The 23,099-nt window shown below is 43.5% G+C and overlaps 1 protein-coding gene across 1 annotated transcript; it reads right to left on the reverse strand.

Annotated features, from left to right (window-relative positions):
- Position 1: 1 nt before the first annotated feature.
- On the reverse strand, positions 2 to 22,816 carry DGKE (diacylglycerol kinase epsilon). Its single transcript, XM_080826709.1, has 12 exons — positions 22,675 to 22,816; positions 21,736 to 22,212; positions 13,141 to 13,300; positions 9,645 to 9,764; positions 7,660 to 7,803; positions 7,232 to 7,389; positions 6,835 to 6,886; positions 5,595 to 5,708; positions 4,051 to 4,122; positions 1,336 to 1,463; positions 1,010 to 1,121; positions 2 to 642 (listed from the first exon to the last, which is right to left on the reverse strand). The coding sequence occupies exons 2-12, from the start codon at positions 22,188 to 22,190 to the stop codon at positions 439 to 441; spliced, it is 1,719 nt and encodes a 572-aa protein (XP_080682835.1). The 5' UTR covers positions 22,191 to 22,212; positions 22,675 to 22,816; the 3' UTR covers positions 2 to 438.
- Positions 22,817 to 23,099: the final 283 nt, after the last annotated feature.

The raw sequence follows: 23,099 nt of genomic DNA on the forward strand, positions 1-23,099 counted from the left end.
GACAAATCATCTCCTCTCAAAAAAGCAGGTTCATTTTTAAAATGTTATTGTGTTACCACTTAAGAACTAAGATGGCAATGATTTTTCCACCTACATCTTGCTGGACGTGTAATGTGTCCATCAATGTGTATTTGAGAATAAGGAATGAGGGGGGCAGGGCTCAGAGCGAGTCCTACTCTCAAACAAAAAGCCCCGAAAATCATCTCACCTTCGAGTAATTAACGTTCTGTGACTTTTTAAAGTTAGTACAATACGACTGGGGTGTTTTCCTGAAAAAGGAACAGGCGTCTGTAAACAACCGGAAATTTGGCTGTTTCTGGAATGCTATTTACATAAATGTATCCCCATCATACTACTGGTGAAATTCAGATGAAACAGCTGATAGGGAGTTTCTAACTTTTGGATGACCACGTATCTGCTTGCGAGGAGGATTTTACTCTAAACTTGCATTTCCTCATCCGTCAATTCGGTTTCCTTTACGTCCTCTTGATCTGAAGTACTGGAGATGTCCTCATCCGTCTGCTCTCCAGAGAAATACAACATCAGTGCGTGTGTCTTGTGAGTTATGGTGACCGTGCAGGGCCCCTGGGCCCAAGGCTCCCCATCCACCTGCATTGGCATCATGGAGCACTTCAAAATCAACTGGTTTTAGGGAACAGATAATTAGAACAAAGTCAGTCTCCCAAAGTTTGGAAAGGTCTTCCTAAGTATTATTATCCACAGTCCCTTAACTCTAGTTCTTAGAAAACTAATCTGAACCTATTCAGATTCCTCATCAATTGTTTAAGAGATTGTTTCTTCCACAGCTCCAGTCTCTCCACCACCACCCCCCCACCGCCCGCCGGTCACTCCCAGGCCTCGGTGGAGGCTGAGCCACAGCACGGCCTGTAAAACACTGTTCAAGGGAAGCCGTAGCGGGCAGATCGATCTTCTACAGATCAGTGGCTTAGAAACGGACTCGGACAAGTAGTCTCTGTACATATGAACCACAGAGCAACATCTCACCTACCCGCACTGTATGTGCCTGCCCTATTCGAAAAGGGTTTGCCAGCTTCACTTGGATCTGAGCACAGTGGAAAGAGCCGTACACGCCAACGACCTCCAGCAAACCATCGTCGTGCCTATGGGTGGGAAAAGGAAACATGGACTACATGAGGAAATGAAGGAAAATCAGCCCGTGAGGACAACTACGTTTTCATCGAGGTGGACAATCAATTAACGAGCTATGCAAAAGAGAAAACTGTGAAGAGAAAATATGAACGGTCTACAGAGAACAAGGGACAAGCTGCTTTAAAGGAAACATGACATGCCAAAAGTGACCACAAGTGTACCCACCTGGCTAGAGGGTAAGTCTCGTCTCCCATCCCTTCCCACAGTCTGCAGCCACCGCCCCAGTATCCGATGTTCAGAACTATAATACCTTCCAGGTTGGGCAGTTCGACTCGCTCGCCGTCCAGCTCTAGCTTTAAAGAAATCCAAGCAGTTAGTTACCACAAGGCATGTGATTTCCAGACACAGCCACTCAGGATTCACGTCCATGTCCATCCACGCAGGACGGGAGATGCACGTGTAAGGGACTACTGCCCACCCACCGCCCCCAAGGAATCTGCCTTCCTGTTCAGTGATTATAATATGTTAATTATAGCTTTTTTTTTTTTAAACCAAGGTAAAATGGCACAGTTTTTGTTAAATCTCAGTATCTTTTCCCAGCCTTTTCTAGTATCCTGTTCCAGTAGCACCCGACATTCTTTTCTTGTACTACTCCCTTCCTCCGCTTCTGGGAGCTCCTTCTTAGTCACTACCAAGAGCCCCTGCTCCTGCCTCACGCGGTGTCCTGGGCTCCTCGCTCTCCTCAGGTTGCCGCCTCTGGAGGAAAAACTCAGCCACTGCCACATCGTTACCCGCCGCCTCAGCACTGACAGCTCTAGGCTGCTGGTCCGGGAGAGGACCCGGGCTGGATCTGCGTGACCCGCTGCCCACTAAACACTTCCCACCGACCGCGGCCCCTGAAACTCCTACACATGGCACTGAGCTCACGGGGAGCATCTTCTCTGCGGTCCCTACGGACTTCCCAGGGAAGAGCACCCCCGGCCCCAGGTGCCTAAACCAGAAAGCTCGGGGTCATCTTTGCCTTGTTCACCTTTACCCTCCACTTCTAGGTACTACTGTCCCGTTCCCATCACACCCCGTCCAGGACACCCTCAACTCTTCCCTAACGTGTTCCCACAGGCTCATCGCAGAGCAGTGCGACGGGCGCTTACAAAATGCAGATATGCCATCCTCTGATGACAGCCCTTTGGTGCTTGACTCGTGCTCAGGATGAAATCCCAGTTTACAGGCCAATACGGCCCCTCAGAGATTTGGCCTCAGCTCTCGCCACTTTCCGTCCCACAAGCTATCCTCCAGCTTGAACTCACACAAATACACCGTGTTCTCTCTTACTTCTGGGTTGCTGCACATGCTCTTCTCAGCCGAGAACAATTCTTGATTCTCTTTTTTTGGGGATGGGGCAGCAAAGCAACGTTTGCTGAGTGACAGTTAAGTTTATTGAATGATAGAGTAAAAAAATTCCCAAAGAGGGTGGGGACCCAAGACGGTCACCCAGCCTAGAACAATTTTCACCTCCTTTTGCACTTAGCTATTTCTTAATGAATTTTCAGATTCTCCTTTGTTATGTCTTCCAGAGAGACTGGTGATAGTCACTTTCCCTAGACAGTTTCCCCAGCCCCTGGGTTATACATTGCTCTTACTTATTCTCCTAAGACCGAATACCTTCCTTACCACGTCGCCCCTCACACTGTACTGCAATGTGGCTTCAGTGTCTTCTCACTGAGTTCACAGCATAGTGAATAAAGAATAGAGCCAGGGGTTTATCACGGCAGCTCCAGCACCTAAGATGGTGCCTGGCATTTGGTAGATGGCTTCACAAATAATTTTTATATAAATAAAATATCAGACACACACACAAATAAAGGGTTACACCATGTTTGCTTCACTCTACCAATGCTATCAGAGCCCAGGACAAAGGAAATATGATAAAGCGGAAGGGAACTGTTTTTATGGCAAACCTTGCTATTATTCATCCCATGCCTTGGCTACAGAGTCTGAGCTCGGTGTTAGCCTGCCGGCCACGGCCCTCCCTGGCCTACGTATCTCCAAGCTCCTCACACTCCTTGCTCATTGGTCTCTCTTTTCCCAAGCTGTCTGCCTGGCTCTTCCCCTCTGACTTAATTTACCAGTTCTAGGTTTCTCTGTACTGATATCTTTGTCAGTGCGGTCACCCATTACAGATTCTTTCTGGAAGCAAGCAAGGACTACGCGCAAGATTCTGCCATCTCGGATACTGCAGCATAAGCACTTGTTAGTATCCTACTTTTACCGCTCCTGCATCTTCACTCTGCTTTACTACATAAGAAAGACAGACCTCGGGTGCCTGGGTGGCTCAGTGGGTTAAAGCCTCTGCCTTCGGCTCAGGTTATGATCCTAGGGTCCTGGGATCGAGTCCCACATCGGGCTCTCTGCTCAGCAGGGAGCCTGCTTCCTCCTCTCTCTCTGCCTGCCTCTCTGCCTACCTGTGATCTCTGTCAAATAAATAAATAAAATCTTAAAAAAAAAAAAAAAAGACGGACAGACCTCACAGCCATAACAGAAATTACACTCTGTGTTTAAACATCCTCTAGAGTTCCTGACGAGTCAGGCACTGTGTGAGACTGCTTCGAGTGTGCCATCAAGTACGAAAGGAAGCTGTTCAGCATTAGTTAAACAGACTGGAGGTGGATGAACCTGGGCTCAAATCCTGGTTATGTGTAAATCTGGGCTAATTACTTAATTCCACGATTTTCTCCTCTGCAGGATGGGAATGTAACAGTACCTGCCTTACAGGGTGGTGGTGACAATTTAGGGGGGCAATGTGCAGAAAGCACTTAATAAACTGCCTGGCACACAATAAATACTCCATGTATGTCAACAAAATACGTTAACAGAAAATTCAGCATTTTTGTTAAAAAAAAGTTGATAATCCAGAGATCACCTGAAACTTTAAAAGCTTACCTCAATTTTTTTATTCAAATCTTTACATTCTTGCACCAAACAGTCTTTGGTTCCATAGAATAAGTAAACAGCCTATGAGAAATGGACAGAAAAGGGGATATTAAAGCAACCTAAGCAGCTCTGGCAGCAAGACAAAGACACTGTTAGCAAAGTTTCCCGACATGACCGTTAAGCCGCGTTTCCTTAGAGCGGACCAGATTCTCGTGGGAAGAATAGGCACTATTACTTTTGAGCTGAATTAGCCCATTTTTCAAGGGGAATGTGAGATAGGAGTGGCTCATGCCAAAATGGTGTATTCTTCCAGTTTATCCAAAAAGTTGCATTTTATAAAGAAATACTATACTAAACTTAGGAAAGTCTACCTTTTCCTAATACTTGGGATTACTTACCGAAAGGAATACAGATCAATCTAGTGAACATTTTATAATCACTTTTGAGTACAGAAAGGTTGATGGAAGCACTGAGATGCTAATTACTAATCATACACATAGCAATACTTCCTGCCTTAGTAACTATATTAATAAGAGGGGACTCTGTTGATTTAAAATATGTGTAAAATAAGGGGTGCCTGGGTGGCTTAGTTGGTTAAGTGTCTGCCTTCAGCTCAGGTCATGATCCCGGGGTCCTGGGATCAAGCCCTGCATCAGGCTTCCTGGGAGCCTGCTTCACCCTCTCCTACTCCCCCCTGCTTGTGTTCCTTCTCTCACTGTGTCTCTGTCAAATAAGTAAATAAAACCTTAAAAAAAAACCCTCTCTCTTTTCTCTCTATATACATCCATTGATTCATCCATGAAATAAAACCAGAGAAAAACTGTTTTGCATTTAATTTTCACATCCTGTTGCTCAATTACCAAAAGTCATTAAAAAAAAAAAATCCCAGGGATGTCTGGGTGGCTCAGATGGTTAAGCGTCCGCCTTCGGCTTAGGTCATGATCCTAGGATCCTGGAATCGAGTTCCGAGTTGGGTTCCCTGCTCAGCTAGGAGTCTGTTCCTCCCTCTCTCTCTGCCTCTCCCACTGCTTGTGCTTTCTCTCTCTCAAATGATATAAGATCTTTGAAAAAAAAAAAATTCAAAATCAAACTTCCACCAAAGGAAATCACCTGTACTAGAAATCAGAGTCATGAACATAGTTAAAAGCCATGGTAAACAAACTGCTCCTTCTCTTACTTCATCTGCATTTTGGAGTTTTTTGAAGCTAAAGGAATCTTTTTTTTTTTTTCCACTAATAACTTCACCAAAACTTTCTCCTGCCTAAAATATTTCTAGTTTTAGTTGCCATTTAAGTAAGATAAGCACTGCCACCTAAACAAAATGTGCTGTTAAATACTCTCTGAATTATAAAAAGTTTGTCAGAGTTCTAGAATACTCTGAGAAAATACATTTCAGGATCTAATTTGACAGTCTTATACAAAACAGAGGAGGTACATGCTTCTATAAGTCAGTTCTACCTGAATCTACTTGAAAGAATGCTAGACAGAATTAAACTATTGATTTTTACTGTACCTTCGGTGATAAGCAGGAAATGTTATTTTATCCAACACACCTTATTAAGAATTCTGCTAGAAAACAGAGAGGGTGCCTTCTCACGATGAGCATGAAAATTGAGAGCCATGAGAGCATCAGGTCCAATGGAAAAATAGTTGTTCATGGTGAATTCCTGTGGAAGGGGTAAGAGCAAGTAACACGTTATGCTTCAGTCTAAGTCTGTGACAAATGTCAAATATGTAAATCTCAGTCTTTATATTCTTTGTGAAAATTTAATACTTCCTGCATTTTTCACTTATAGCTGATGCTATCCAATGAAGTTTCCAGAAATAAAGCTTCAGTTCAAAAGCCGCTAACAATCCATATGAATTTCACTTTGCTGTTCTAGTTAATATGCTACATCACCTCAGATCTTAGCAACATGTCCCCCGCCCGCCGCCGCCCCGCTGCCCACCAGCTCTACTTTGGATCCAGGCTCTGCATGCCTGTGTTCCCCTCACATGTGCCTTGTACTTTCACTGCAACTCGCAGGGTTCCCACTTCATCTATTTCCCACCCTGCATGGACCCCTTGTCTCCATCTCCAGCTGTCTTGCTCCTAAGCACTAAGCCTGCATTTCCAACTCCTGTCCAATGTGCCACAGCCTCGAGGTGGAGATGCCCCAAATCAAACTCCTTTTCCTCTTAAAACATGAAACGCTTTTTCTTATTTTAAAGTCATTTCCATATACCCAGACAAAACAACCAGAAATGTGGTATAACGTGTATCTTCTCTCTTTCCCTAATACTGATCAGCTGCCAGGTCTCCCTCAATTCCACCTCTAGAACGTCTTCCGATGGGCCTCCTGCCGAGAGGCCCCTTATTCTGCCCTTGTGCCAAGTTCCCAGGCTATTTTCGCTCCATTCCCAGAATATCTGCCAGAAAATACAGAGCTGCTGTAGTTGCTGCCCGGGATCTGCTTCCCCCAGGATCTACTTCCTCTGCCAGGAGAGTCTTTTGTTTCTTCTGTTGATCTAAATTATGTTTCCCTTGTAAGGACCACCTCACATGTCGCTTCCCCTGAAATCTCTCCTGCCCAATATGTTGGGGAGGCACTAAGCACCCTTGCTGTTTCCCCCCATAAATCTCTTTTCAGTCTGACTTGGGGGCCAAGCGCTTGGGTTCCTCTTCTGCTCCACGATTGGCCCTGGAGGCAGTAAGCACCAGATCTCTGTACCCCAGCACCCTGCCAGCCCCGCACAAAGGCCACTCCCTCATGGCTGCAGAAACTGCTTGCAACGGAGGCCCGAGACACATACCTTGGGTTTTCTTAAGTTGTAGTACCCTTTATTTGTTACTTGAACCTTCCATCTAAAAAATGAAAAAAAAAGGTAATTACTACCAAATTAACTGCCAGTTAACTATAATTATTACCAGTCAAGTGTGGATGCCTGGAGATGAGGTTCTTCTATGAAAAGAACATTTGAAAAAATAAGCACATCTAAGCAACGATGCAAATTCTGAGGTAAGTCCTCAGCCTCACGGGTCCTTCAATCACAGCACAGTACAGCAACAAGATAAAAGGCCAGCACCCGTGGATGAGTACAAGTAACACCGTCTGTTTCCATTACACTGGAGAGCTACACAAGTCTTTATTTTAAACCAAACAATATTCCCGAAGCTCCAGAAATCCACCTTTTGGGGGATACCACTCACCTGTCTAGTTTAATTGTATCTGCTTCCATCACATTTCTTAAGACCTGCGCAACCGGGACCTCCCCGGCATACCCCGTGCCCCAGCCCAGGGTGTTGGACAGATCATTGCCTGTTCCCAGAGGCAAGACCGCGACCTGGGGAATGTACTTTTCTTGTCCCTAGAAAACGGGAGGTATGGGTTAGATTTTTCTCTTCAGACCACCTGTAGGCTCATAGTATTTGGTCAAACACATAGACTGAAGCAAGAAAGACCAGCGTAACAACTGCATGTTGTTTTGCTGAAGGTTATAGGAACTGCTTAATCATGAGATCCAAAATCGGCAATGTCTTCTAACATTCCTCTGCATAATACAAAACAGAACCCGAAGACCGCCTCACAGGCTCAGAGCTGCTGCTGAGAGAAGCACATAGCCTTTCAAGACCGATACCTTAACCTTCATCTCATCCACCGCGTCCAGGACCCAGCCCACCGTGCCGTCGCCTCCACAGACGAGCACCCGGGCTGAGTGATAGGGAAGAAGAGTGCAAAGCTGTAGGGCTTTGATGGGAGGAGTTTTAGTTACATCAAAAACCTAGAAATGAAAGAAAAGGAAAAATTATTTCTATCCAGCACCAACCTCCACTCATGAGGATGCTGTCCTCCAGATGAGTACAGACACAGCAGAAGGACAGCCCCGGTTACCATGGGTCTCACAATGTGCCAGACTCCTGACATTCCCTGCGGCGCAGCCTGACATTGACCCTGCTTACCATGCGTGAGCCTCGTTCTGGTGACCCAGAAGTGGAGGCATGGGAAAGTTAAGTGACTTGCCCGTGATTCCCCTAATAATTACGTGCTGACATATAAATTCAATCCTATGGTGTATCTATTATACAACACTGCCTCCTTCCTGTTCATAAGAAACCAGAATGTGCTAAGTTCATCTTTAACCAGTACTTCCTACTTTATACTGGATTCTTCACATCCATTATTAGTGCAATTGAGCGCATGTTTCTGGAAAACAGTTTTGCAATATGCATAAAATGGCATAAAGATGCAAGGATCCTTCATATCTATAATTCTGTAAATGATCTAGGAAAATATTTCAAAAAATGAAAATGCCTGTTTATAAAGGTGTTCAGTGTGGCCTTATTTACCGTTGCATAGTCTTAGAGACAGACTCAACCTCCAATAGCAGGAGACTGGGTAAACATGATACATATGTTCAATTAATTATCTGCATTATTACATGTATAATTATTACATGTAATGTGATAATTAATAATGTAATGTGAATGTCCATCACATCATGGACAAATATCCTTTAAAATAAAAAGTACAAATTTTTAATCTGGATTATTACTGTAATGTTAATATGGAGATGCAGAGACAATTCATGGAAAGAACACAGACAAATGAAAACAACAGATGTATTTGTGTGGGGAAACTAGAGGTGATTTTCTTTCCTTTTTATGATTTTTATAGTTTCCTTAAGTTGTACAATGTTGAAGGGGAAAAATACAAATTGGAAGGAAAAAAGTGAATGCATTTCTGATCGTTGCATGAGTTATTTATAAACATTTCTCAAAGCAGAAGCTACTACCATGTAAACTCAAGGGTATGATCCTTTTATTCTTATTTTTTTAATTGAGGTATAATTCACATGTAACAAAATGCTTATTTAAAATGAGCCCATTTAAAATGAACAATTAAATGATTTTTAGTAAGTTTACTGAGTCATGCATCCACCACCACAATCCGGGTTAGAACATTATCCGTGCTCCGAGAAGACCCCTTAGGGTCCAGGTGCCTCAGGCAGCTGCTCCCCTCCTGTCTCTGGGCACCTGCCTTTTCCGGACAGGTCCTATCAGTGGAGCCGCACTCTCTAGGTCCTTGCACTCACCATAGCACATACCGTCCCCAGTGTCCATCACCCAGCAGGTTTTTGAGGCTCACCCTTGGTAACATGTACGCATGAGTACTATGTCCTTGCTTATCATGGAGTCACATTCCCTTGTGTGGGGACAAATTTGGTTTTATCAATTTGCTGGCCCATGGACAGGTGGGTTGTCTCCACTTTTTGGCTATTATAAATATTACTGCTATGAACGTTTGCATTAAAGTCTTTGTGGGTCATATGCTTTCATTTCCCTTGGGTTGGTGGCTAGAAATGGGATTGGCAGGTGGTATGGTGAATTTATGTTTAACTTTTCAAGAAATTACTGCACTGTTTTCTAAAGTGGCTACACCATTTTATATCTCCACCATGACAGCACCTCTTTCTCCATATATTTGAATGGCTTGATATTTCTTAAATTCTTTCTATAATTGGAGGTCTACTGTTTTAAAACATTAACTACCATTACAATGAGGGAAAATGAAAGGCTAAACATGACAAGATTACCACAGAAGGAAACTTTTCTCTTTAGTTACCTGGACTGGGTTTAGGAGGATCCTAAATTCTCCCAGCAGCCCTTCTCCCATGTTAGTTCCACTACGAGAGTTGGCCAGGATGATTAATGGCGTCCACTGCTTTCCAAGCTTAGAGGCTAGCTAAAAACATTAATGCAAGTGAAAAGGGTTTAATATCTCAAAGATGTTGAGGAATACCATTTTCATTTCTCGGTAACAATAGTGCTGTAAATTTGCTGGGAGAAGAACAACTATCCCAGTACAATGAATACAATATGTAAATCAAAGAATTCCTGGAATGGAAAGTGAACTCAGAGATGAATGATTTAACTTGCACTTACTTTATTAATTCTCTTTTCCATTATTCTACATAAGTCACTTGGTGATTCCTAGATACTTACGTAGGAAGAACTAATAAGGTAGCCCATTCCACTAATAACTCAAATTGTTAGCAAATTTTGATTTAAATGGAGTTAAAAATCTGTCTTTCAGTAACTTTTCTTCATTGTTCTAATTTTGCTTCCTAAAGCTACCAGAAATAATTTTATTTGTTCCTCAAACACCTGAAGCATTAGATCTTCTATCAGTCTTGTCTCGTAGGTGATCCATTTTAAGTTCTTTCAACTGTTCACAGAATGAACACAGATTTTCTCTGCTCTCTTACCTTGACTGTCCTTCTCTGGATGTATTTTTTTTTTTATATTTTATTTATTTATTTGACAGAGAGAGACACAGTGAGAGAGGAAACACGAGGGGGAGAGAAAGAGCAGACTTCCCACCGAGCAGGCAGCCCAAAGCAGGACTCGATCCCAGGACCTAAGCCGAAGGCAGACACTTAACAACTGAGCCACCCAGGCGGCCCTCCGGATGTATTCTAATGTATTTCAGTTTGCAAGTTTTTTTTTTTTTTTAATTAAAAAAAATTTTAAAAGTGAGGTACTCAGATTCAAGAATCCAGATTTGCACAAAGGCCAAAGTCAAATGAAATTCATGTTCCTCTAACCTAAACATTTCTCTTTGCCCCTTCTCCTTGTGGATGTGAACATGAATGGAGATGTTCCACAGTCTTATTTAGTGATTCTCATTCCTAAGGATCTCAGATTGAATTTAGATACGTTAGGGGATTGTACATTTAAAAAATATGTATTATAGGGGCGCCTGGGTGGCTCAGTGGGTTAAGCCTCTGCTTCCAGCTCCGGTCACGATCTCAGGGTCCTGGGATCGAGCCCCGCATTGGGCTTTCTGCTGGGCAGGGAGCCTGCTCCCCCCACCCTCTGCCTGCCTCTCTGCCTACTTGTGATCTCTCTGTCAAATAAATAAATAAAATCTTTAAAAAATATATGTATCATAACATTAAACATCATGCTTTAAAATTTTCTTTAAAGAATTTTTATTTATTTTAGTGAGAGTGTGAGCGTGGATGAGCTGGGGGCAGGGTGGATGGAGGGAGAGTGACAAGCAGACTCTGCGCTGAATGAGGGGCCCGGGCTCAATCTCACGACCCTGAGATCATGACCTAAGCCAAAACCAAGACTCAGATGCTCAACTGACTGAGTCATCCACGTGCCCTGATGTTTTTAAATTTTAAAATGCCTTTTTCAACATTTGACAGAATGGGAGAAGATATATGCAAATGACATATCAGACAAAGGACTAGTATCCCAAATCTATAACTTATCAAACTCAACACCCATAGAACAAATAATCCAATCAAGAAATGGGCAGAAGACATGAACAGACATTTTGGCAAAGAAGACATCCAAATGGACAATAGAGACATGAAAAAGAGCTCCACATCACTCGGCATCAGGGAAATACAAATCAAAACCACAATGAGATACCACCTCACACCAGTCAGAACGGCTAAAATGAACAAGTCAGGAAATGACAGGTGTAGGTGAGGATGTGGAGAAAGGGGAACCTTCCTACACTGTTGGTGGGGATGCAAGCCGTTGCAGCCACTCAGGAAAACAGCATGGAGGTCCCTCAAAAAGTTGAAAATAGAGCTACCCTACAACCCAGCAATTGCGCTACTGGGTATTTACCTGAAAGATACAAATGTAGTAATCCAAAGGGGCACCTGCATCCCGATGTTTATAGCAGCAATGCCCACAATAGCCAAACTGTGGAAAGAACCTAGACATCCATCAACAGATGAATGAAGAAAGATGTGATACACGCACACACACACTGGAATATTATGGAGCCATAAAAACCCCAAAATCTTGCCATTTGCAACAATGTGAATGGAACTGGAGGGTATTATGCTAAGCGAAATAAGTCAATTAGAGAAAAACAATTATCATACGATCTCACTGATACGAGGAATTACAGAAACAAGACAGAGGATCACAGGTGAAGGGAGGGAAAATGAAACAAGACAAAACCAGAGAGGGAGACAAACCATAAGACTCTTAATCTCAGGAAACAAACTGAGAGTTGCTGGTGGGGACGGGGGTGGGGGAATGGGATGGCTGGGTGATGGACACTGGGGATGGTATCTGCTATGGTGAGTGCTATGAACTGCGTAGGACTTACGAATCACAGACCAAACCCCTGAAACAAATCATTTGTTAATTAAAAATAGAATAAAATCTTTGGTAGGATACTGACAAAGATAATATTTAAGATCTAAAATCCTAATTTGGAAAAGACACAAAATTTAATTTCAAAATAAAATAGTTCAATTGGGGCACCTGGGTGGTTTTTCGGTTAAGTGTCTGCCTGTAGCTCAGGTCATGATCCCAGGGTCCTGGCATTGAGCCCTGAGTCAGGGTCCTTGCTCAGCAGGGAGTCTGCTTCTTCCTCTCCCCCGCCCCTCTGCTTCCTTGGATGTTCTCTCAAATAAATAAATAAAATCTTTAAAAAAACAGCTCAATTATTTTGACATATTCAAGTAGGAAATATAGGCAAATTTCTATAGTTATTCCTTTTATAACAAAGACTGAGAGATGCATTTATATCAATTTCCAAATACACACATACCGCAAAGTGTCACTGACACTTCAGTGTTCAAATTGTTTGTAAGGAGTAGCTAATGCAAGGTAAACTTATCTCTGGGCACCCTTCATAAAGTTCCAAGTAGGAAAATTATGTTAGAACAGTGTGTGAGGAAAATCCATGTTTTCTTTTCACGGATAGTAATAATGAATTTCAAAGCTGGCTGTTTATGAGTCATCCGAAGACCTTAAAGGAGTACAGATTCCCGGGACCTGCTCTAGGCCCACTGAATCAAACCCGGTGAGGGAACCGCACTTGGGACTCTGCATTCTCAAAAAGCTCGCCAAGTGACTTAGATGCAGGCGGGGACTGAGAAACCGGTAAGAGGACATTTCCAATTTCCCGTTATACATGAAAGGACTCAAGAGCCAAACTCTGAGGCACCTCCCTGAATACTAAGCAGGGCTCTCCAGCCTGCTGTAAGGCTTCCTCCCTCAGTGCCCTGTACCTGTTGCACACTCTGACTTAAACGGCTCTATGAAAACCAGTTACATAAGGAAAAATGAACTCTGATTACCAGTGCATAATCCGTTTTTTTGTCTTTACGCATCTGATTAATAGAGGTCAAATAACTTGGGGGGATGATGAGGTTTCTGAATTCTCCAAAATCACATTTTTCATTCTTCAGGCTACTTTTCATGCATTCATCATGTACTGTTTTCTGACACCAAATGCACCTGAGGGAAGGAAGAAACAAGGACAATAGTTAATTTTAAACCATAGTTTTAATGATGTGTAAACGGATCATTCCTGTCAAAAGATTAATAGTAATCTCATCACCATTGGACATGAGATCTAGCAAATAAAAGATTTATAACTCTCTGCAGAGTGACAACAAACAATCAAGTCTGAACATACCTAGCACTGTAATCTAATAGTGGTTTTTAAAGTGTGCTCCAGGGCCCCCCAGAATCCTTTCAGGATGACTCTGAGGTTAAAATCACTTTAATAATAAGGGACATGACATCTGGGTGACTTAGTTGTATCCCCTTTTTATTTTTTTTAAGATTTTATTCATTTGTCAGAGAGAGAGTGCACACAAGCAGGGGAGAGACAGAGGCAGAGGGAGAAGCAGGCACCCCACTGAGCAGGGGGACTGATGCGGGGCTTGATCCCAGAACCCTGGGATCATGACCTGACCAGAAGGGAGATGCTTAACTGACTGAGCCACCCAAAGGTCCCAAGCTGTCCAACTCTTGATCTTAGCTCAGGTCTTAACCTCAGGGTTGTGAGTTCAAGTCCCACACTGGGCTCTGCGTTGGACATGGAGCCTACTTAAAAAAAAAAATCACTTTAATAATAATTCCAAAATGCTATTCCATCTTCCTTCTCTCAAGAGTGTGCAGATCCAATGCAGAAGCAGACAAGAAAATCTAGGTGGCCTCTAAACCAAAAAAGTCAAACTGTCGCTCCTCTCATTAAATTTTCATTAAAATATTTTGTTACATTACTTAAAAAATATTAAAACAATTTCTCATTTTTTAAAAAAGATTTTATTTATTTATTTGACAGAGAGAGATCACAAGTAGGCAGAGAGGCAGGCAGAGAGAAGCAGGCTCCCAGCTTAGCAGAGAGCCCAATGCAGGGCTCGATCCCAGGACCCTGAGATCATGACCTGGGCTGAACTGAGCCACCTAGGCACACCACAATTTCTCAGTTTAATGTGTAACATGATAAATGCCAGTAGACATAATCCACATAAACGAAAGTGGGTCTAGAACAGTGTTTCTGAATCTTAATTGAAAACCTCTATGACCATTTGTGAACACTCTAGTAAATATAGCACAATAGTCAATTTCTTGTTGGCAGTTAATACAAAACTAGTCTATGCGTTTGCATTCGAAATACACACAGAAAACATTTCCATTCAGATGTGCCTCTCTGGATGGGTATGTGGGAACAAACAGGTGTAGAGCTGGCAAAGGTCCTGGGTTTCCATTATTAATCTGCTAAGAATTTAATCCACTCACAGACAAGACAGAGCTGACCCTACAGACAAAAGCAGGCCGACAGAAAATAATGGTTATAATTAAATGAATTAAAAAAAAAAAAGAGGATAAAAGTCTTTTGCCCAAGGTCAACCCTTTTGTACTTCTATTTTAAGGTTGTTTTTTCCGGTGGATGTTCAGATTTGCCAAGTGATTACTGCTATAGACTCAGGAGTCCTATTTACTGCTGAAAGAAGTGTTATCTGCAGGATCTGTTAGAAAACTGTAAAATAACTTACGTATATTTTGTTAGTACTCGCTTTCAAACCAAGCCTGAGAAACCACAACAGACTGCTTACTGCACCCCAACGCTCCCACCCCCACCTACCGCGTGCACCAGGCACATGCAAACTGGGTACTATTACTGAGAATAACCTGCAAGGGTCCCTCTGAATTATTTCACACTGCTGTCCTCAGGGAAGAAAAGTGGGACTGAGGGATGAGAAGAACATTTCCCCTTTTATTCTATATTCTTCCATATTGCTGTACTACTTGTTTCTAAAAACCAGAATATATTGATAAACTCCCTGTATAAACTTTTAAAATTGTATTTTAAATAATATTAGTATATCAGAAAGACATAAAATAAAAATCATCCAGAGACAGTTCCTCTTAACTTTTGGATGTACCTCTCAGTTTTATTGTGCATATATGCTTGTGTTTCAGGAGAGATATGATGCAGATAGACCTGAACAATACTGAACAATACCTGAACAACAGGAATGTTGTCCTATGTCATTAAATATTTTAAGAAAAAATATGGTTTGTAAAGAACGTATATAGTACATCACACGGATATACTATAATTTATTCAACCTTAAAAAATAATACATTCAGATAATTTATTTTTCTAAGTATAAACGACATGATTAACAACCATAAACATAAATGAGATTATTTCTCTGGAATCCTATAAATCAAGTTACTGACTCAAAGGGCATGCATTTTTCCAAGATTCTTTTCTTCAATAATTTTTTTGAGTACAGTGGACACATAATATGCACATTAATTTCAAAAATACAATAGAGTCACTGATATATGTCTGTCCAGCGTGCTTGTTGTCAATGGAGATGTCCATCATGGCTAACACTTGCTTATCCTGCACATTAGTATTTTAAATTTTTTGATAATTTGATAGAAAACTTTTTTTGTTTTAATTTGGAGGTCTTTGATCACTAGGTGAAGCTGAATATTTTTCTGCCTCTCTCTGTGAATTGATTCATGTCCTATATTCATCTTTTACTAGCTTTTAATAATTGCATGCACTTTTTATTGATGTAGGATATCAATCTCTTTTCCATCACATTTACTGCAAATTTGTTTCAGTTTTCTTTTAAATTTACTTTTGAATGTCCTGTAGTTCATTTTCTGATCGATCTCTATTTCCCCTTGTGTTTTATTTAAATGCTGTTATGCTTTGAAGTCCTTCATTATTTCCAAACTAGACACACAGTTTTCATCTCTCTGTCATTAATTCAGTGCTTCTTCTGAGACAACAGGTTCCACTGAGAATCTCAAAGTGTCCAGGTTTCTTGGAATCTTAGCCATCTGTGAACTAAGAGCCCCTGCTTTAATCCACCTGCTGTTTATCTTGGTATATAGTGCGATATGAAGATCTCGCTTTTTCCCCCAAAGAGGACCTGTCTTAGCATGAGTCATAAATAATCTTTTCTATCCCCACTGATTTGGGACACCTCTATCATTTACTACATTCTCATAAATTTCACAAAGATTCTGTTACCTAAAATGATGGCTATTATCAGCCTTTGCTCTGTAAAGGTAGAGCTAAAATGCTTGCTAGCTATGCAACATTATACTTTTCCTTACAAATTTCATATTCAAAATTGTGACTGGTCTCTTTATGTATTTTGTAATAACTGTTTAACCTGATCTAGATTTCAAACCTGATGGGAAAATAAGACATTACTAATAATGTCTTGATATTTTAGTTTCAGCCATCATGTCATTTTGATTAATTGCTTATCTTTTTACTTTGCAAAATTTTAAACCTACACAGAAGTCAAAAGTATAGGGGCGCCTGGAGGCTCAGTGGGTTAAGCCTCTGTCTTTGGCTCAGGTCATGATCTCAGGGTCCTGGGATCGAGTTCCGATCGGGCTCTCTGCTCGGCGGGGGACCTGCTTCCCCTCTCTCTCTGCCTACTTGTGATCTCTCTGTCAAACAAATAAATAAAAATTTTAAGAAAAAATATAGCAAAATGACCTTCACTCTGACTCTTAGTATTCTTCCCACAGTTGCTTTATCTTTCAATGTGAACTCATATATTGCTGAATCATCTGAAAGTATTACAGACATTATGAGATTTCACCTTTCAATACTTCAACAAGTATTTTCAAAATACAACGATAGTCTCCTTTTTTTTTTCCTAAAGATTTTATTTATTTATTTGACAGAGAGAGATCACAAGTAGGCAGAGAGGCAGGCAGAGAGAGTGAGAGGGAAGCAGGCTCCCTGCTGAGCAGAGAGCCCGATGTGGGACTCGATCCCAGGATCCTGAGTTCATGACCTGAGCCGAAGGCAGCGGCTTAACCCACTGAACCACCCAGGCGCCCCAGGATAGTCTCTTTTTTAAAATGTTTTGCCATTAGAATTTTTTTCCTACAGTAAACATAGGTAAGTCTACCACCTACATTTCAGCATTAATATCTTACTGTAATTGTTTGTTACATTTCTATCCACCCATTAACCCACCTAATTTTTGGTGTATTTCAAGTGAACTGCAGATATCAGGATACTTCCTAAATGCCTCACCAAGCAGGCATATCATTACCTAGAGTTCATCATTTATTTATAGTTCTTTTTTCTTTTGCTATAAAATTTACATGTGATGACATGTACTAATTAGTACATTTGCTGAGTTTTGACAAATGAACACTTTCGTGTAACTAAAACCTTTATCAAGATACAGATCATCATACTATGTGCCATTCTTGTTCAGGAGTATAACTGCTTTATTTTTTTAAAAAGAAGCTTTATAGGGACGCCTGGGTCGTTCAGTCAGTTAGGGTCTGCCTTCAGTTCAGGTCATCCCAGGGTCCAGGGATCCAGCCCTGCATCAGGCTCCCTGCTCTACAGGTGTCTGCTTCTCCTTCTCCCTTTACTTATGTTCTCTCTCTCTCTCAAATAAAATCTTAAAAGAAAAATTAAAAAGAAAAAAAAAAAGAAGAAGGGGCGCCTGGGTGGCTCAGTAGTTAAGCATCTGCCTTTGGCTCAGGTCATGACCCTGAGGTCCTGGGATCCAGCCTCCAGTTGGGCTCCCTGCTCAGCAGGGAGCCTGCTTCTCACCCTCCCACTCCCCCTGCTTGTGTTCCCTTTCTCGGTGTGTCTCTCTGTCAAATAAATAAATAAAATCTTAAGAAAAAAAAAAAAGAGCTTTACAAGGGGAAAAAAGAAACTACTGGCAACAATGCTTATTATTTTCTGTAAAGCTACCTATTGGCGGTAGTTCTCTTCTTTAGTTTGCTGGAGGAGGCAGCAGAACTATATGTAAGGTTGAGATGGTTGTGTATATTTCCACAAAAACAGGGGTCGGCCAACTACAAATAATACCTCTGCCACCTGATTTTATGAATAAAGTTTTATTAGACCACAGTTACCCCCTTTCATTTATGTACCGTCTAGGGCTGGTTTTGTACTATGATGGACAGTGAGTTAAGTGAGGGTCTGCAAAGCCTAAAATACTTAGTTTTGGCTCTTTATAGAAAGTTTGCCCACCTCTACTCTAGAAGATGATCTGGTATCTTTCACTGTTTCAAATAATGAATAAAATGAATAAATACTTAACAAGAGAACATAGAAACATAAAGTTTAAGATCAAAGCCAAGACTAATGTGGCCCATGTAATTAACCCGCTCAAAGTCAGAAGCTTTGTTTCATTAATCAGTGTGTCTGGGCAGGCGGGGTGGGGGGGGTGGGGGGTGGCTGCGGTGAAGGGGAAGGGATAGGATGTAATGAAGATAAGGTCTTATCAGTAAAAAGGCACCTTAAGGGTTTTTTTTGTTTGTTTGTTTTGTTTTTTTTTTTAAGATTTAACTTATTTATTTGATGGAGAGCCAGAGAGGGAATGCAAGCAGGGGGAGTGGGACTGGGAGAAACAGGTTTCCTGTTGAACAGGGAGCCGGATGCAGGGCTGCGATGCCGGGCTCAGTCCCAGGACCCTGGAATCATGACCTGAGCCAAAGGCAGACACCTAATGACTGACCTACCCAGGCACCCTGCACCTTAAGTTTTCTTAACAGATGAGGTTTTCTTAACAATACTATGAGGAACAAGGTTTATTTAAAGAATGTAATGAATACTTCTAACACAATCCCCTATTTTAGTTAGAAGAAAGATAGGAAGAAGAAAACTAAGACCAGGGAAGGGGTGTAAGATACTAGGTGCAGAAACACATTACAGAGATTGGGGGTAGATGTGGGAATATATACACAAGAGAAAAAAATCTACAGGGAATGTAGAATCTGGTACAGTACCTGGGCACAAAATAGATGCTCACCATGTAAAAATAATGACAGAATGAATGTAAGTTAAAGGGCCTTTGTCGCTTATTCTACAGAGCTTAACTGAGCTGCAGGCTTTAAAATCAGTTATCACATGAGTCTTAATAGTTCCCTTAAGTCTCGTACTTAGATCGTGATATAGACATGGAAGGAGCCCTTGCCAGGGCTGGATAAAATCCAGAGAGGGACAGTCTGGCTTGTGTTTAAAGGTTCTAAATAGGTATTTATTTAATTTATTTTTCTGAAATATCTCATTCCTACAGAAGGTCATAGCAGACAGTAATCCTGCATAACATTATTGGCTAAAATAAATCAGAACACTGCAGAACATTCAGGACACTGTGCTCTTCTCTCCTGGGAATAATAAACACTTCCTAAATTATACAGAGATAATTTCTACCATGGGTGAGGGGTTCTAGAATGCTGGGAAGAGACTGCTCATTAACTGGTCAGAACAAGAAAAAGATCATCACATTCACTGCGCACAAACGGGAGGATACAACATTAAGGACGGAGGCTGATGTTGTAAAAAGTAGATAAATACAGCAGTTATCCCCCAACTTAGAATTATCTGCCCGGCCTGCTAGAGCAACAACTGCTGGTTTCCAGGCCAAGTTTCTGATTTAGTGGGTCTGGGGTGGAAGTAGGGTTGCCAGGAAAATAGAAGATGCTTGATTAAATTTCAATTTCAGATAAACAAACAATTTTTTGGTATAAATCTGTCCCAAATATTGCAAATGATTTATTTTGTTCGCTAATCTGGCAAACTAGAATTTGCATTTCTAACAAGTTTCCAAATGACGCTAATGTTGCTGGTCTAGGGAACCTACTTTGAGAACCACTGAAATACAGAATGTTATGTCATCATCGAGAAGGAAAAATTGGGGCCTGGGGGTGAGTAGAAGATCAGGTAAGGGTTCCTGGAGGAAAGGACACCAGACCAGTCTCTAAGGATGCCTAGCAGCTAGCCAGGGGAGGAAAGTCTTGAGAAAGAGAAGGGCAGAAGAAAAAGCCTGGTATTTTAAGGAAGGCACAGCCAGCTTGGCATTGTGGGCACATCGAGTTTAATGCTGGTGGTAGGTAAACCTGGAAGGGCAAGCAGGGTCTGGAGAGTACATAAGACCCTGGGTACCATGGAAAGCACTTGAAATTTACACTGGAAGACCATCAAGGTAAGTGATGGGAGCAAGTGAAGGGGTGAGCAGGGACTGGGTCAGATACGCTTTTCTATTATTATTCAGGCAGAGGATCAGAGCACTAGGATTATCTGTTAAGAAGTACGTGAAGCACAGTTAAGATATTTATGGAAGCCATTTTTATCTAATTCTGCACAGACACAAAGAAGGGAAGGGAATAAGATGCAAGTGCTGTCTCTTTCCAACTAACCCCAGTTTTTGAAGACTAAAGCTTACCTATAGAGAGAATTATGAAATTTACTTAAAGACGCTGGTACCTAGCTCTCACTGATGCCAAAAGAACAACATCTAAATTCGAAAGATACCAAATAAAAATCAATGGTTATAAAACTCTGTTCAAAATTGTTCTTAAGTCTAAAGCTGATGTGTAAAACTGTTAAAAGTAAGATTTAAAATAGGTGTTGACCTAATAGTGCTCACGCTAAGTTAAAAAAAAGGGGGGGGATTTTGAAGTAAAATAAAAAATAAAGATAAAAAAGTAACTTGTCATCCAGTGTCAGCCTGCTATTTTAGTTCCTAAACACGTTTAGGGCCCTTTCTGCTTGTCAGAAATAAAACTCATGACAATGAAGATGTCCAGACCTAAGGCTGAGCCAAGGGTAGGATGTCGGTATGCCTAACCCTATACTGGGGGTTAGAAATTCCAGACACAGGTCTATCTTACCACCAAGTAAAATACTCTCAACTGTAAAATGAGAGCAAATGATCGCAGAAGCAGCTTCCCTCCTAATTACCAATCTTTAACAACAGCCAAAGGCATCTTCCCCTATTTTCAGACAGTATTTAAGAACATTAATGTTTCATCTGGTGTCTGTATTATTTAGAAGCCACTAAAATATTCTTAGCTTAACCAAAGACTCTTCTCTGAGATGTTACATGTCCTGGAAGGCCATCCGGCAAAAGTAGTCCCTCTAAGTGCTGTCTTTCACTACAGCACCAATATCTATATTCGAAAACAATGCTCCCAACGCCTCTAGGGAACCGCACTCCCTTTCACTGCCCATTCATAATACCACTGATCCCGAGGAGGATCAGTTTCCTGAGTCTGGGGGAAAGCTAATTTGTCCATACTTCCATTCTCCTTACTTAAAATGGAGATAATCAACAGGAACGAAAGCTAAAACATAACACACAGTGGTTATGAAGTGTGTAGCACTTAGAGACCTTGGGATCTAAGTGCCAAATTTCATTACCCAAAAGGGCAGGCTGGCTGAGGAGTGGGGGCTGGATGTATCATCTGGGCAAATGACTACTGCAAAGCTGCCCTGCCTGTCCAATTCCAGGGACGTTTATGAGCTTGCTTCCTTGAAGTGGGCAGTTTAGGCCATTTGCAGAGATCAAGGCAGGCCTCTCCGCCCACTCCACGAAATCCTGACTCCGACGCCGCCATCTGGGGCACAAAGGGCTTACCTGGAATCGCAGAGCTTGGGCTGGCTGCCGCACTGCTGCTTGCAGACCACGCAGTAGCTGCACAGGGGCACGTTGCCCCGGATCCAGTGGTGGGGCATGGCGTCCAGGGCCCTGCCGTCACTCTTGAGCATGATCTCCTTGCACGGGAAGCGCTTGTCGGCCTTCTTGAGGCAGCCCTCGTCCACGCGCAGCCCGCAGCAGTCGCAGAAGGCGCCCAGCAGAATGTGCTGCGCGCACACGCAGCAGTAGGTGGGCTGGCTGAACAGGTCCGTGTCGCGCCAGCCGTGCTTGCTCTTGCGGAAGATGTCCCTGCGATGCAGCTGGCGGCGCGACCGCTGGAGGCTGCACCAGAAGGTGATGAACACGGGCAGTAGCACCGAGCACAGCGTCCACAGGACCAGGTGCCCGTCCGCAAACAGGCCCTCGTAGGGCGCCGGCCGCTTCTCCGCTTCCATCTCGTCCGAGGCCGATTTCTAACTGAGAGAGAAACAGGCGGGGTCCACCCGGGGCCCGCGGTTCCCGACAGCCCTCCGCCTTTCAGGGGACCCCCAGGGAGTCGTCCGCTCGGGTGGCCCCGCTGTCTCCCAGGAGACGCGCGCGCCGCGTCTCCCCCGCCGCTCTACCCCGGAGGCTCCCGCCGAGCCGCGCCGAGGGGGCGGCGCCCAGCGCGGTCACGCTCCGCCGGGCGCCCGGCACGGGAGAAACGGACAGGCGGCCCTCGGCGGGGAGACGACCGCGGAGCTCGGCGCCCTGAGCTCTGCGCACGGTGGCGCACGTGGGCCGCGCGGCGCCGGCGGCGTCCGTGACCGTTAGCCCGGGGCCCGCACTCCGCGGCCGGGCGCAGTCGCTCGGGTCGGGCGCGGCCTCCCGCAGGCCCCCACCCGCTCACCCCTCTCCCGAGGCCTCGCGACCGGCCTCCGCCCTCCCCTCGGGCCCTACCTGGCGCGGGCGGCGGCGCTGCTGCGGGGCCCGGGGCTGGGGCCGCCCTCGCGCCGCCGCGCTCACAAGCGCGTCTCCGGTGCCTGCCTGGGCGCCGACGCCAGCGAAGGGCGCCGCGAGCCGCACGCACGCCGAGCCCCGCGGCGCGACCGCGGGCGGGGGCGGGGCCTGCCGCGCGAGCCCCGGGGCGGGGCGGAGGTGTGAGGTGGGACGCGGGGGCTGACGGACCTCGGGGGGCGGGCCTTGGGGGAAAGGGTGGAGCCGGGAGACAGGAGCTGGGCAGTGGGTGTGGCTTAGGGAGGATAGTGGGCGGAGTAACAGTAAGGTGGGGGCTGTAGAGAGGACGCGAGGTTGAACCGCGCCGGCCTGTAGCCATGGAAGTTCTAGCATGAGTGATTTACAGCAAGCTTGTCTATGACCTTCGC

This window comes from Martes martes (assembly GCF_963455335.1).
Source record: "Martes martes genome assembly, chromosome: 16".
NCBI lineage: Eukaryota > Metazoa > Chordata > Mammalia > Carnivora > Mustelidae > Martes > Martes martes.